Source organism: Nesoenas mayeri, assembly GCF_963082525.1.
Source record: "Nesoenas mayeri genome assembly, chromosome: 6".
NCBI classification, from domain to species: domain Eukaryota; kingdom Metazoa; phylum Chordata; class Aves; order Columbiformes; family Columbidae; genus Nesoenas; species Nesoenas mayeri.
This window is the reverse complement of record NC_137545.1, coordinates 2,605,015-2,619,783: the sequence shown is the minus strand read 5'-3', so window position 1 is coordinate 2,619,783 and position 14,769 is coordinate 2,605,015. Positions and strand designations below refer to the sequence as shown.

Genomic DNA, 14,769 nt, shown 5'->3' with positions numbered 1-14,769 from the left:
GACTTGCCGACAGTACCTGCAACCATAAGACTTGGTCAGTTTAACCCTCCCAGAGAGAAGTTTGTCCATGTCCTTGTGGTGGCACCTGCTGCATTGGGGCCACAGTCTGCTCCTGGAGTTCTCTCAAGCCACACCGAGGCACTTCATTGTCTTTTTTCTGGCCAAGAATCCCAGCATCTTCGCAAGAAGCATTGAATCTCATTATCAGCTTTTAGGGAAGGCTACTGAAATCTCTCTTCGCCACACTTTTTTTCTGATTTTAAACCAAACTGACTCTGCTTAAAAGCATAAACACACTAGTCCTTATCCTGAACCTTTCACCCATACAAGACGGGGCAAGAAACCCACACACTCAATACTCCCTTACTGAAACTCTGACATTAGTCCAAATACAAAACGTACCCAGTTGCACCAACAGATGCATGAAAAATAAAGGCACACTGTTGACCAGCCATCATCCTAGTTCTGTGGCCCTTTTGAAAGAAGATTACTCCATGCTTTCTCTCTAGGTATGTCTAAAATGAATCCAACCATCAAAATGACTGATAACTTTCAGAAAACCAGGAGAGGAACCAAACAAAACAAGAAGCAAAAAAATTTTGGCCTGGCAGCCTGGGCACTGATTCTGTGCTCTGCCAATGAACCTAAAGGGTTTCTTATAGACACCCTGAAGACAGCAGCTTGGTCCCCATGTCTGGAGACCTACGGCAGATTCTGTCTGTGCTGCAAGTCATGCTGTGGTTTGATCACTTCCAGAAAAAAGAACAGAGTAGCTCTGGGATGCCTTATCCTGTCCCAGTGTAGGCTGGGCACCAGGTCCAGTACACGAAGCCCCTGTCCCCACACAACCTTCCTCCGCAGTTCCTTCCATAGGACCCACCTGAGCTGCTCCATTTTCTCATGTGTAATTGGTCCCTTCCCCAGAACGCCGTCCATCTCCTTGTACAGATTCTGCTGAACATCTTCGGAGGTTGTCAGGAAATAGACTGCCCAGGTACACGCTGGGAAAGAAATCAATATAAGACTGGGCCCAGAAAATTCAATCCTTTACAAACTGAATTCAGTTTTCTTACTTCTTGTATTCGCAACATTACTTTTTGGCATGGAAAAGGATGACCCTCTGGTCACAGCAGGCTGGGGAAGGGACCACACAGCCCAGCAAACCCTGGGGAACCAGCGTTTTAGGCCAGCCACGCAAATGAAAGGCTGGTTTGTCCAAAGCATCAGAAAATTCCCTTATTTAGGGGGCTTCCCCAGCACATCTGAGGTGGATACTCCAGACAGCCAACGTCTGGGGCTCCTGACTGGGAGCAAGAAGAGCAGCAGAGCTCCCTGCAGCAGGCTGGCCAGCACTTGTCTCCCTCACATCTACAGCTATTTTGTGAGCTGTTCAAGAGATATTTTCAATAGCGGAGTGAAACAGAAACCTTGCATAAGAAATAACTGTGTAGGATACAGTTTTCCTAAAGCTACAAGTAAATGGTCCTACCACTCCAACCTGTCTATTCATTAGAACTATCTGGAATCCCTGAGGAGTCGAGCCCCTTAAAATTGGAGAAGATATTCTCTGGGAGGAGCATTATCATATTTGCCCAATTTACTTGCCACAATCTTTAACACCCAGCTGCACCTAGGAGGTTTTCTTTGGAGTTCCAGCCCATTGGCTGAGATACAGGGCCTGATAACCATCCCCCATCATAGAAGATTTTACACAGCTCCAGCTTATTTATATCCATATTTTTTTTTCCATAATCTTTGCACAAATCACAAAGTAGCTTATTTGAAAGCCTTCCATACATGGAGCACTCCTATCCTCCAGAAATTCAAAGCAGCCAGTCAAATTCCAGCACTCTGCTCTAATTTCCTTCCCATGTGCCAGAGCCTATTTTACAACACAATCTTTGTAGCTGACATCTTTTGGTGCTTTTTCATGAAATTTAGCATCACTTGGCTGAGTTGAGAGTGCAAACGAAAAACAATGGGAAGAAAATCTAAGGTTCACCAAAGACTGGGAAGGTTGTCAAACACAGCTTAGTTTCAAATCACTAGCTGTGAGGCTGTGTCAAGAGTCCGCTGTAAAATTAGCATGTCCTACACATCTGTAGCTCAGGAGAAACAGAATGATGACTATAATTTTTTGTTAGCCTACAATAAGCCTCATGTCATCACACGTTTCATCATCCTTTCCTCTCTCTACAGAAAATACATGCACTCTTTTCTTTTTTTCCGTGGCCATGTCATCCTGCAGGCCACCAATCCAGCTCTTGTTCCTCCCCTTCCTGTTGCTGCTGCCCCAGCCCCAGGGGTACGCGTCTCCTTGCTCTGACACTCTGCTTCCCTGCGCTGGCAAGGGGTCCCAGTGTGATGCCATCAGGACAAGCTGCCACCCTAACTGGGAGTATTTAACCTCCCCAACCCAGCCTTTCGCTTTCTCAACACAATCCAGCCTTGCTCCCACTTTCACTTTTCATATCCCTTTGCCTCCACCTTCAGTGATAATCCAAGCGGTGTCCAAGCAAATTCTGAACTGAAATTCTGACAGAAACACAGTTCTATCACTTTCCTTGTCTAGAAGTCCAATTATCAAAGGAGTACAGCATGCATTTCCTAATTACCCCCATCCTTAACAAACCTGTTTAGCCCTTGGGCACAGCAGGATGCCAGGCTAGTCTGTAGCTGCCTGGGTCACTTCATTACCTGTATTTTAAGTCCAGGCACTGTATTTGGTTTTTTTTTCCAGTATTTGGGTACTCCAAAATTCAGTACATTTCTGAGAACTTCCCTGCTCAAGTGCTTGTCACCACTTCTCTGAGTGTGGAGAAAGTGACTGTCTGCTCAATTTCCCAAAGACACACAAGTGCATTCAGCTCCTTCAGAGTGGGTTTCCACCTTCTGGAGTGTCATTGCTATCTACTGTGTCTTGCTGATCTTTGCTAACTCCCACACCTTCCCCAGATTGTCACCGTTTTCTTTGAGTCCATCATGCAATTGCACAAAAAGTTTACCCGTCATGACCCCAGCACAAAGCGATGCTGAGATATGTGCCTGTGCCTATAGACAGCTTACAGTGTCAGGTCAGAGCTGTGCAACCAGCACCTTATTCAACCTTATAGGATGAAAACTGGAAAAACAAGAGGTTAAAGCCAAACGTCAACTGAGTTAACTTATTGTCTGGCATCACCTTAGGAAGAAAAGCACCCACCTAAGAGGCTTACACCATAAATTCAAATACCCTCCCAGGACTAAGATGGCGAACTCAGCTACCAGCACCACTGATCACTTCCAAGTCTGGAAGATCATTTGAAGCTTTCAGCACAAAGTTCCACACACTAAAGAAAAACAGAAGTTAAAGCACTTCAAATATTACTTTAAAAACCTCCATACTGAACCACACCAGTGAGCTATCACAATCTAGTACAGCTGTTTTCAGACTTAATTTAGCAAAGTTCCTTCTCTTAAATTGTATTTCAAGCTGTTTTTAAAATGTTTGCCAAATGGCTGCAGGATCTTCACCTTGCAGTTTCAAGTTACTAATGAGCATTACGTTTTCCATCAACATTTGCTTGTAGGGAGATGGTAAAAGACACAAGCATGCTAATTTCTTGATGGTCATTGGACAGCAGCAACTCTTGGTCACTGATGCCCAATTCCAATAAGAAGGACCAAAGACATACCTGACCCACTATGACAGCTACAAACTAAGTCTCATTTTCTTTCTACTTTGAATGAAGCCCCAGCTTCCTTTGACATAGGATGCCAAGCAAGGCCAGGAGGAACAAATGGACTCAAAAACAAAGCAAAGAACACTTACACAACCGGCTGGGGTTGATATGTTGTTTCAGGAGATCAATGGAGCCAAGGCTGACAACAAGACGCCTTCCAAACCAGAAAGAGACCAGTGGGCCATATTTTTCATGAAGGTTCACCAGGAACTCATGAAAACTGTTGCTGGCAATGATGTCTGGCAAGCTGCCATCCCTGAGGAACACAAAGAGGGTGTCTGGTCATGAGCAGCATCCTCTGCCAATGCTGAACTTGATCGATACGAAGACAGAAAGCACTTACTTTTCATCAGTTGGAGCCAGCCCAGGGATAACTGATGCTTGCCTAGATGCCTAGAGAGGGAAAGGAAACGGATCAACCTCCTTGAATTTAAGATTTTAAGATTAAGCTCTCCAGCAGGAGAGCTGGATTTTCCACATCAATACTGCTGCATAACTTATAAACATTAAACAAAAGCTGGATAAGCCACATCTTCAGGCCTCAAACCTACTAAGGCTTCTGAAGCAAATCAATTGTGTGTGCCTGGTCTCACTGGCTAAACCATGATTATAGACCTAGTTGAAAGATCCCTGCGTAAAAATTTTAACGTTCAGGTTTGTGATGTAGATCTTACACCCGGATTTTGCCCTGGACAGCAGCATACGTGCAAAACTCCAAGGTGTGCAGACAACGCCTTTGTAAGCGGGATTCAGCGGGGCACGCAGAACACGCGGTGTGCCGCAGCCTGCGGCCGGGAACGCCCTGCGCAACAAGCGCTCCCGGGGGCGCCGGCCCGGCCCCACCGCGGCGGGGCAGGAAGGAGCGGGCCGGGCCGGCATGGGGGGCCCGCGGCGCACGCTGCTGGTGTCCGACTCCACCCTGCACGGAGGGGGGTACCTGGGACACTGCCAGCAGCACATCAAGAGCTTCCTGGGCGAGTAAGCGCTGCGGAGGGGCTGCGGGACCCTGCCCGGGCCCTCCCCCGCCGCGCTAAGCGCTCTCTCCCCTCTCTTCTCCCAGGAAGGTGAAGCGGGTGCTGTTCGTTCCCTACGCCCTGCACGACCGAGATGCCTACGCCCGGACAGCCAGGGAGCAGTTTGAAAGCCTGGGTAAGGCTGGAGCGCCCCGGCGCAGAGTCCCGCGGGCAGCTGGCGCGGAAACGGCGCCTTTGCCGAGGGAGCGGCCGTGTCGGGCTCCGGCCGTGCCGGGGGCAGGCGTGTCGCGCTCCGGCCGTGCCCGGGACCGGCCTCGCCAGCCGCTCCTGTAAGAGGAGCCGAGGTGGTGAACGCCCCTGGGCGTCAACGCTGCCACAGTCCGTTTTCCTGGGCTCCGAACAGGGGTGGTGCTGCAGAGAGGGGAAGAGGGGTTTGGCCGGCTCTGCTGTAACTGGAGGGACTGCAGCACGGAGCTGGTTGCTGACTTGTGCCTAGAAGTCCATGCTTTAGAGGCCTCCGGAAGAAATCTTGTTGCAAACACTTTGTAACTACTTCAGGGGGGAAGTTTTGGTTCCTGAATACTAAGTGGCATCTTTTTATCCTCCTTAGTCACATAAGGGAATGTTTCTTCCCATGCATCTTAAACCTCTGCTCAAGCCGTGCAGCTACTGGGGTTAAGTGAAGACTATAATGCATTTCAACCAGCCAGATATTTCCATGATGAACAGCAACTGAGCTTTGCTTCGAGCAAAGATCTTTTCAGAGCAGCCTGCAGCAACATCTCCGTCTAATATCTATCACCTTTCAGGATAACTTTGGACCTGTTACTGTAGTAATAAGCAGTACTCACTTCCTTGGGCAGCACACCTTGCTCCTTATCTTGCAGAGGTTGCTGCTATCAGATGTCACATGTACTTTTGGCTCTCCTGGTACTTCCCACACTTAGTGAACCCCAGCAAGGCAAATCTGTCAAAGCCAGACATTTTAACTGTTACCAAAAAACAAATTACAAAGATCAGATATTTGTAGTAATGCTAGACCAATGATGGCACATCACAGACTCAGAATCAAGCTGAACACTGACAGCTTTTTCCTTCTCATTTTCTAGTGAGCCGGGAATGCTCAGGGGGACTTTGTGCCTCAGGTGGCACCTGCTGAGTGAAGTGCTCTGCTCTTAGACACTGAGCATGTGTATCCATAAAGCAAAGGTTTGCTTCATAAGCCCTGCACTAACATAGGACATATACAGTTTTGTGGTGTAGAGTTCCCCAAAGTTTCCCTGGTTGTCTGGTGAGACTTTTGTCTTGAGTGGGGTATGGAGAGAAGGCAGAAGGGGTCTGACCATACCACATTCTTCTTCCAAGCTGGAGTGGCAAAAGTGAATACTTTTTCATTTAAGGTTATGGGCTGGGCAGCATTCATGAATCCTGTGATCCAGTGGAAGCTGTAAGAAAATCTGAAGCAATATTTATTGGTAAGTTTTACTTTTTACTCCCTGATGAGGGTTTATAAAGGGCACTGGATTAGTCCTGCTCAGAGCTGGCACTGTAGAGACAACAATGAAAAAGCTGGGCCTAGTGATTACTAGAAACTACAGAAAACAGTGCTTTAATTGGGAACAGTAAGACCCTGAATTTAGTGGTGGGGAAGGAAGCAGGAGAAATTTATCAATGGAACTTCATCTCCAGTAAGTTTCAAGTTATTAATTTGAACAGTACTTCAGGGTTTAAAACATGATCATAGCAGCTGTATGAGCCTTATGAAGTCTGGAAGATGCAGGGCCACTGTGCTTAATCTGAGCAGAGTCCCAATGCCACACTCCTCGTATTAGAACAGTATCTGCTGCCAAACAGCCAGCGTTGGTGTTCCAAGGACAACTCAGGGCATGAGCCCATGGCCTGCTCAGTGACCATTTGTCTGAAGCTTCTGGTTTTAGTGCTGCTCAGACCAGGATAATAGCCTGAACAGAGCATAGAAATCACTGGGTCTGCCTAGTTTGTAAAGGCTTCAATTAAAACTGTTGGTGAAAGCATGTTAAATAAGCTGGACTCCCTTTCTGCAGGAGGTGGGAACACATTCCGTCTCCTGAAAGCTCTGTATGACCACAGCCTGATACAGGAGATCAGGAAAAGAGTTCTTGAGGTAAAAACTACAGGGTTTGGGCCAAGTCTGAAAGGCAGGATCTCATGTACAAGCTCTTGTTCAGACAAATCCGAGTTGATTCCACATATTTATTTTTAATATACTTCAAATATTGAGCCATCTCATGCAGCCTGACGAACTGAAATCTGTGGCCAAATAAGGCTGTCATTAATCCTTGAAGCCTGAAAAGAAGGTCAGCAATCTGTCTGTCTAGAGCAGTTTCCCACATGTGGAACTGTAGAACCTTAGGATCAACAGTGCTGCACAGCACCTTACAAGGAAGCCCATCAACTTTAAATACTAACAAAGAATTTAATCTATGTTCAGAAACTCTGGTTTTCAGCTTGAGATATCCACTTTGTATCTTGCTAATAGATACAGATGTGTTCAAGTTGCAGGTTGTCTGCTGATAAAACAGCAATAAAGCTGGATCCTGCCTTCTAGACAACACCCTGTTGATGTTGAAAGTGGTGTAATTACCTTGAGTACGCCGTTGACCTGGAATTGAGAGGTACGAGTGCCATTGAGCCCTTCTGGTCAGCAGCCCCGTTCTGGCTGGTGAATCTCATAAGGCACAGCAAAAAGATGTCGTCCATGGCGGAGAACAGAAGCAAGGTGTTCCTCTAGCACTGTGGAACAGCAAATGACTTCAGGCCGATTTATGCAAGTGCAGTATCTGAAAAGGCCAGCTGCCAAGAAGAAAGGTTAGCCAGGCTGTCTTAATATACAGAAGCTCAGTGCCTGTTGTGGGCAGAAACACCATAAAATGTTGGGCCCCCAGTGAAATCTTATTCTTACAAATTGTTTAGCATTATCCATACGCTTGTATGTTTGTGTGGAATCCTTCCAGGTACAGCATAGTACATACTACTATGTACATAGTGCTACGTACATAATAGTAATACCTACAGCGGTCATAGTGCCGGTAAGTTGATGCCGTGGCAACATTGTACTCAGCTTCAGGTGGCCCAGTCTCCTCAGAAGGTAGTTAAAAGCTAGTTCAGATATTTCCTCTAACTGCAATGTAGACAAGTTTCTCCTCTCTTAATAGCAAAGTCTAATATATGCACTGACTACCTTATAAGTTCTCTCTTGTGATGGGGTCACAGAGCTGCAAGTGCAGGACATTCAATAGCTAATTCTCCAGCAATCACAACATATACAAACTATTGCTCACTTCATAAATCTGAATTCTTGTTTGTCTGCTTTTCACTTATGAAGTCAGCAGTGAAGTGAGCTAGAAGTACTAAATCTGATCTGATCGCTGAGTCTCTGAGATTGATGGATGCTATAAAACGTAATTCCTAGTTGCGATACTGCATACTAATCATTGCTTTTGTCTTCCAGGATGGGATTCCTTACGTGGGATCCAGTGCAGGAACCAACGTTGCTACGATCAGCATCAATACTACCAATGACATGCCAATTGTTTATCCACCTTCCCTGCAGGCCCTAGGCTTAGTGCCTTTTAATATTAACCCCCACTACCCGGACCCAGATGTGAAGAGCACTCACATGGGTGTAAGTAAATCATGCCAGAGCTAATGCAGTAACCAGGGTGCAGCGGTGTAACAACAGTCCGAATTTGTGAGGCCTTACAAAGCTATATAACTCTAACAGCTGCTCTCTAGAGCAGCTGGAAATGTGCGTGGGGCAATGCCAGTGAGGCAGTAACATTTTACTCCTCCCTAAAGCTTTCCTGTGAGTGGGAAGAGGAGTTGGCAACAGTATTAGTGAGGTGGAACAGAGTGTTTCTCACCGATACTTTGCAATGTCTGAAATACTGTTGCTTCATACCTGGTGTGGAATTTGGGGCAGGGCAGGGAGAGAGAAATTTGAAATGTTAAGGTGCAACGCATAGTGTATCTGGAAAGTTCTGCCATAGTCTGTCTTACCTGCTGCTTCAGAAGACATAACTTAAACATACATTAGGAGGCTTAAATATCTGAAGGACCCATCAGAACAGGGAGGTCTTGAGATTGCATGCAAACCTGTTGTGTGAGAAAATACTCAGGCGCCAGTGTCCCTGCAGAGAGCACCCCCTGTCATGTCCATCACTGAGCACGCGGGTGTGCTGGTGTGGCTGAAAGAAAAACACTTGAACCATCAAGTACAAAGACTGACATCTCCACTCTATGGAGGAGCCGATTATTGAGGAGCCTGCCAGGAGCTAATTCCTTAGGGAAGAGTTTCTATGGTGTGTCTTTTAACAGGCCAAATGCTTATAATCAAATTTCTTCTTGGGTAGAGGAAGTATTAAGAATTAGGGGACACTAAAGAGATGGAGGATCAGGGTGTGCTTCTAGAATTTAGATTAAGTTATAGGTACTCATTTAATTATCTTAGCTTGTCACTAGATGAGCAGGCAGTCTTTTCCCTATAAAAGGCTTTTGCTATTTCTCCCGGAGGAGGCTACAAGCTCTATGCTGTACCAAGTCCCTGCTGTGTTCCTGTGTTTCCTTACCAACAAATCCTTCTGGTTTGATTTAACTACTGTTGCTCAGTTCAGCAGCAAACCCTCAGAAAACACGGCAGAGCTGTTCACAGCAGGAAATTCTTCAGTGCATTACCTACTTGAGGACAAACCAAGCAGATATGTAATCAGTGGAAATCCATGGGTCACTACCCTCTTTCACAAAGGTGGCATCACAGGCGCTTGCTTCCACCATTGTCCTCAGTGCTCTTGTTCTGAGAGTGATCATGAAGAGATAGCATTAAAAAAAAATAGAGCTGGATGAATTGAGTGCAGGTAAAATTTAAGGCTTTTCAGGCTAGGGATTGTGTTAGTTCTGTTTGATCAATCTACAGCAATTGCTGCTAGTGAAGAAGGGTAAAATATGTATCTATTAAAGTAAATCCTGCCACTACCTTCAATACATTAGTCTAACGAAAGCATTCTGCTTGAGGGCAAGTGCCTGATTTGTTTAATGTTATGAAATTGCTTCGTGTCATGCTACTTGGAGAGCTCCAAGACCTACCTTACTGCCTGGGCAGCTAATCTACACTCATTGCAGGAGACAAGAGAGGAAAGAATTCGCCAGTGTCACGAAGAACCAAACACCCCTCCAGTTCTGGTGAGTAGTAGTTCTCAGTCAGGAAGTTCATAGCTGTAGCACAGTAAATATTTTAAATGCATTCTTGCTAGCTTGCAGTGGAGATTTCCCTGCCTGACAAGCCTTACAGAACTGGGGCATGGAAAGCTAAGAGCTTCAACCTTGGGTTTTGCTTACTTGCAGAAGATGTGTTATAACAAATGAAATGCATTCTGCTGATTACATGTGTGAAGTCCTGTTGCCAAACACATTTTAGGCAGCTCTGATCTTTCCAGTCACTGGCCAGTCATATGGTGTATGTTGGGGGTGATGTGCATGCAGATTGTAAGATACCTCCCCTGAATCTTTTTGCAGATATTCTTAACTTTACATGATGTTTCATTCTCTGTAGGTTCTGAATTTGCTCATTCAGTAGTAATTACAGTACATCTGTCTGGGGAAGTGGGACCTCTGCTTCAGCTTGGAGTATAAAGTTTGTGCTCTAACAAACCCAGCTGGCTGGTGCTTGGCCCAAAGTGCATCTAAGAATGGCGGCAGCACAAGTTCAGGGTGTTTCAAAAAGATGGACCCAATCTGAAATCACAACACAAGGTGTTTTGGGGTCTGTCGTTCTGAAACACCGTGTAACTGGTGTAAAAAAAAGAAATAATAACTGTCCCGTCCCAACAGATGGGATGAGGGATGAGTTAACTCTAGACGTGACACGCGCCCTGACTCAGCAGATGAGAACAGGTGTGAGTTAACTCTGGGTTAATTCTGTGCGGTTATGTGAATGACAGACAATCACCTCCAGGGTCCAATTCAATTGTGAGTTTTAGTAAAAGTTCTTGTTGGAATATTGGTTACAGCGAATGGTGACTTGGAAAAAGTATAACAGAACTTATCAACACATTAATAGCGAAAATCCTACTGCAAGTGATATGCTGGCAACCATCAGTAGCTATAATATGAAATTTAACCAAAAATCAACAGCAGAGCTTAAAGATGGTGTTATCCTTATATGTTCAAAAGGGAAAGGGAGAAAGAGAGTACTGAAGGAGAGACAAAGAAATGGGGGTATAGAAAAAAGGAGAGAAGGAAAGAGCAGAGAGAAAGGAAGAAAGAAAAGAGTGAGGGATCCAGTCTCTTACGGCCCCACAGTGTGGATGACAGGACTTGTACGATGATGTGCAGCCTTGGTGTTCCACGGCGAGGATGCTGGGGTCAGGAGCACAGCATCCTCCGATGTCTGGTTCGGAGTGAGGGTCCTCAGCGTGCTGGTATTGGTGAGGCCAAGCTGGTATTCCCTTCGCTGAGACTGGTAGACTGGTATTCCCTTGGCAAGGCCGAGCTGATATTCCCCAAACCGTGCTGGTTTAGGAGAGTTTTTATAGCTCCCAGAGTAGAGGAAGGTCTTGCGGGGGGAAGTGGTGATTGTGAAAGAGGGACAAGTCTGGACAAGTCCTGGGCCACACTGAGGGTCTACGGCTTGCCCCTTTTGTGTCATGCAGAAATCAGGGGGAAGTGGTGATTGCAAAAGATGAACAAGCTTCAACAAGCCCTGGGCCATGTTAAAGGGTCTCAACTTTTCACCTTTTTTTGCCAAGCTGGACATATAACGAGATGGGGCTATGTGCCCCCCAGCACATCCTCCATCTCTGGTCGGTCAACCGGCCTGATCTGTGGCTCCTTAGCTCGTCATTGATGTGTAGATCACAGTTCCCCCTGCTCTGAATGTGTCTTCTGGCTGAACTAGTTTTGTCACAATGTCTTCAGCCATGATCCTTATCAATGCTCAACAACTGGAAAAACACATTTTCTTTTTCTCCTTAATGGTTTGTCCTTCTTTAAAAGGGAAAAATAAGCAAGAAAAGCAGCTTTGAAAACAATAAATGAGTGAGAAAGTCTTGTTGGTAGTCATGGTGAGCTGCACTAAGACTGCTTGTGACAAGCATTCTAGCCTTTCAAATAGCTTGAAAATAACATTAAATGCTTACACCTACATTAGGGCTTGCGGGAAGGTGCGATGCTGCTAGTGGAAGGAGACAAAGCCACCTTGCAAGGAGTGACAGGAGCACGTCTGGTTTTGAGGTAAATGCTTCATTTGAATTGAAATGGATATCCTCCTTCAGATAGATAGGAAGAGAGATTTCTGTTAGACTCCTTGTCCACGCTGCCTGTTCCTCACATCAGAAATTAATCCCTTGTTTCCCTTTCCCATTCTCTTTTTGAAGGCCAGAGGAATGCCAGTTTGGCCCTAACGTGTTCAACTCTAGAATACAGGAACCCATGTCTTTAGTCATATGAACGTTTACCAAGAAATCTAATATGTCTTTCCCATGACGCAGGCAAGGAAGAGTCAAAACTCTGCTTGTTCTGAATAAGGATGCTTTGTTCTATCCCTCATAACAGATGGAAACACAGTTGTCCTAGCTCCTGTTAAAGCTCACAACATGTTTTGTCTCGTTTACAGGGGTAAGAAACCAACTGAACATGAGCCTGGAACAGATTTCAGTTTCCTCCTGATTGACAGTAATCTCCAGAATCTGTAGCCTTGCATATTCTGCAGCAAAAGTCACTTTATGGGAATGCAATGAGGAGGAAGCAGAGAGATGCTTCTAGTTCCAGGGTGGGTGGAGAACCTTATCTTCATAAATAAAGATAAATATGCATTAGTGGGCTCTTCTCCCCAACCTAACTCATGTCTTGGACACCTCTACCAGCAAAAAGTCAAATGTTATTGCAATACTTGAGTAATCATAGCTATTCTTAGTCTGAAAGTGTCTGTACATCCATGTATCCACTTTGATTACTTCCCCACCAGAAGAAAGTTATTTCAACACAACCAAGACTGGATAGCAAGTCAGCTCTTCCTGCTGCCCAGCTTTACCTGCCAAATGAAATAATTGTTCCTTTAGTGTACTCCACACCATTAGTTTAATTTTGGGGCTGTTAATAAAGGGAGAAGTTATGCATTGAATTGCTTTTATTTGCTTCAGACTCATGTTAAATAGATACAATACTAATTATGTACAAAAGTGTGCATGTTAAAAATTGTCAGGTTACAAACTTGCAAATCCTAGAAAAGTGCAAAATTTTGAAACATCTTCCACCATGCTGTACAGAAAGAAAATCCATCGTTAGCCAATATACACACTCTTAAAACATACTGATCAAAACAAAATAAGACATATAGTATACTCTTAAAGCACCCAGAAGGGAAAAAGATATTGCACAGAAGACTGTCAGCAAGTTCATTACAGTGCCTGAAGGCTCATTTTGAAAGTAGATATTTACAACACTCCCCACTACCTAACATTTAACTCTTAAAAAAGGCATTTTTTGGCATTTAAAAATCCATTTATAATTGCACAATCTGTAAGAGTTATCAGAAAATATGGTTAACCGCTGCTGTAAGGCCTTTGTTTCCACTCTCTCATTAGCTTTAGTAAAAATCCATCAAGCAAGCTGAGCAGCATCACGGCTTCCACCAAAACAGACTGAAGGGACGCAAATCTTAATGAGCAGCGTTTCTCTAATCTTAGATTAAGCTGCTTCTGTGAAGGGTTGAATCGGAACACGTATCGCAAGTTTTCCTTGATGATTTTTTTCCCCTCGTAGCTTTCTTCAAGCAATAGCTCACAGCTACATATGACTAAAGCAGCACTGTCAGGTGCAACACTAAGTTTATGTTGAAAAGTTACTACTTCAAGGCAAAAAATATGGCTCACCCAAGAGGAAAATACTGACTGAGACAGGAAGCTAAATAAACAAGTGGCCTGTAAATTCAGTTAGGTCTCTGATATATATGGCTGGATGTTTTATATTTCAATCTCAAAACACCTTAGCAGCTTTAAACCATAATCTTTACTGACAATCATGCTTCTGGGACAGAAGACATGTTTTAAAACTGTGTCTGTGCTGAGTATAATCACAGACCTAAGCTCCTGTCAAACTTCCCAGCCCAGCAGATGAAAATAAAAAGAATACACCACTGGAGGAACGCTCTCCTGACGAAAAGCAGCGCAACATCTATTTTATGTGTGCTATTTGGGTAAATGGTAACTAAAAGAAACACACACCAGTTTTCTTCCACAGATGCACAGTGAAAAGGTGAATTGAAACCAAAGGGTACCTTTGAATTAACGCTACAAGCAGTTCCTCACACCTGGGGTGTTCAAGCCTGCCGTAAGATGAGCAGCACTCGGCTCAGGCTCTGCACAACATGCTGTGCTGCCTTCGGAGGTGTTTCTGCCTTCAGGCATCTGATGGCTATTTTAAACCGTAGCTTTTCAGAAAACCCTTGCTTCCTATGACAGTATGTGCTAACAATGGCAATCAGTAATAAGAAGGAGAATGTGGCTCCTTGGGATGGAAGGAAAGACATCTTCCCAATGCTTCAGTTGAGTCTAACGTTGGTGTACAGTGAACCCAGATGCATATGACTACGCAAAAACTATTTCCGCCAAAGGAGACCGCTAACAAGTGTCTTTACAGCTGGAACTGACACAGTCTTTTAAACCAAAAAGCATGAAAAGCTCATTCTAGAAAGCACTGAAGCACATGCTTGAATTTCCACCCAATGAAATATAACCCTATGTTGTGCTTTCATCTAACAATATTTAATATATCAGGCCTTAGGTTCACATTAGGATATGCGTTCATATGTTGTTTTTTAAAATAGATTCCTTGACAGGAAATAAAGTATTCACAGCACGTAGCCTCAGCATCTAAGCTGGCTATCAAGGGGCCACTAGCGGCAGAACAGAGGAGTCCCTTCAGGTGACAACACAGAGCATGTGTCTACACAGACTCAATGCAGGAACAGAAGGGCTGACATCTACTCTACTGCCCTCCCTAGCTCTAAAGCTCCCTACCATACCATAATTCCTATAGAG

At 44.8% G+C, this 14,769-nt stretch overlaps 1 protein-coding gene and 1 pseudogene across 2 annotated transcripts in view; one reads left to right on the top strand and one right to left on the bottom strand.

Annotated features, from left to right (window-relative positions):
• Positions 1–4,601, bottom strand: part of LOC308041719 (cytochrome P450 20A1-like) — a 136,367-nt pseudogene extending 131,766 nt beyond the window's left edge. Inside the window, exons 1-2 of the transcript in view lie at positions 4,566–4,601; positions 4,066–4,115 (exon numbers count right to left, since the gene is read on the bottom strand). The product of the transcript in view is annotated as a cytochrome P450 20A1-like (transcript). The remainder of the gene's footprint in view (positions 1–4,065; positions 4,116–4,565) is intronic.
• LOC308041619 (alpha-aspartyl dipeptidase-like) lies at positions 4,600–12,423 on the top strand (the record flags this gene model as incomplete). Its single annotated transcript, XM_080346410.1, has 8 exons — positions 4,600–4,700; positions 4,783–4,871; positions 6,097–6,171; positions 6,760–6,839; positions 8,187–8,360; positions 9,854–9,913; positions 11,880–11,962; positions 12,345–12,423. The coding sequence occupies 8 exons, from the start codon at positions 4,600–4,602 to the stop codon at positions 12,421–12,423; spliced, it is 741 nt and encodes a 246-aa protein (XP_080202536.1).
• Positions 12,424–14,769: the final 2,346 nt, after the last annotated feature.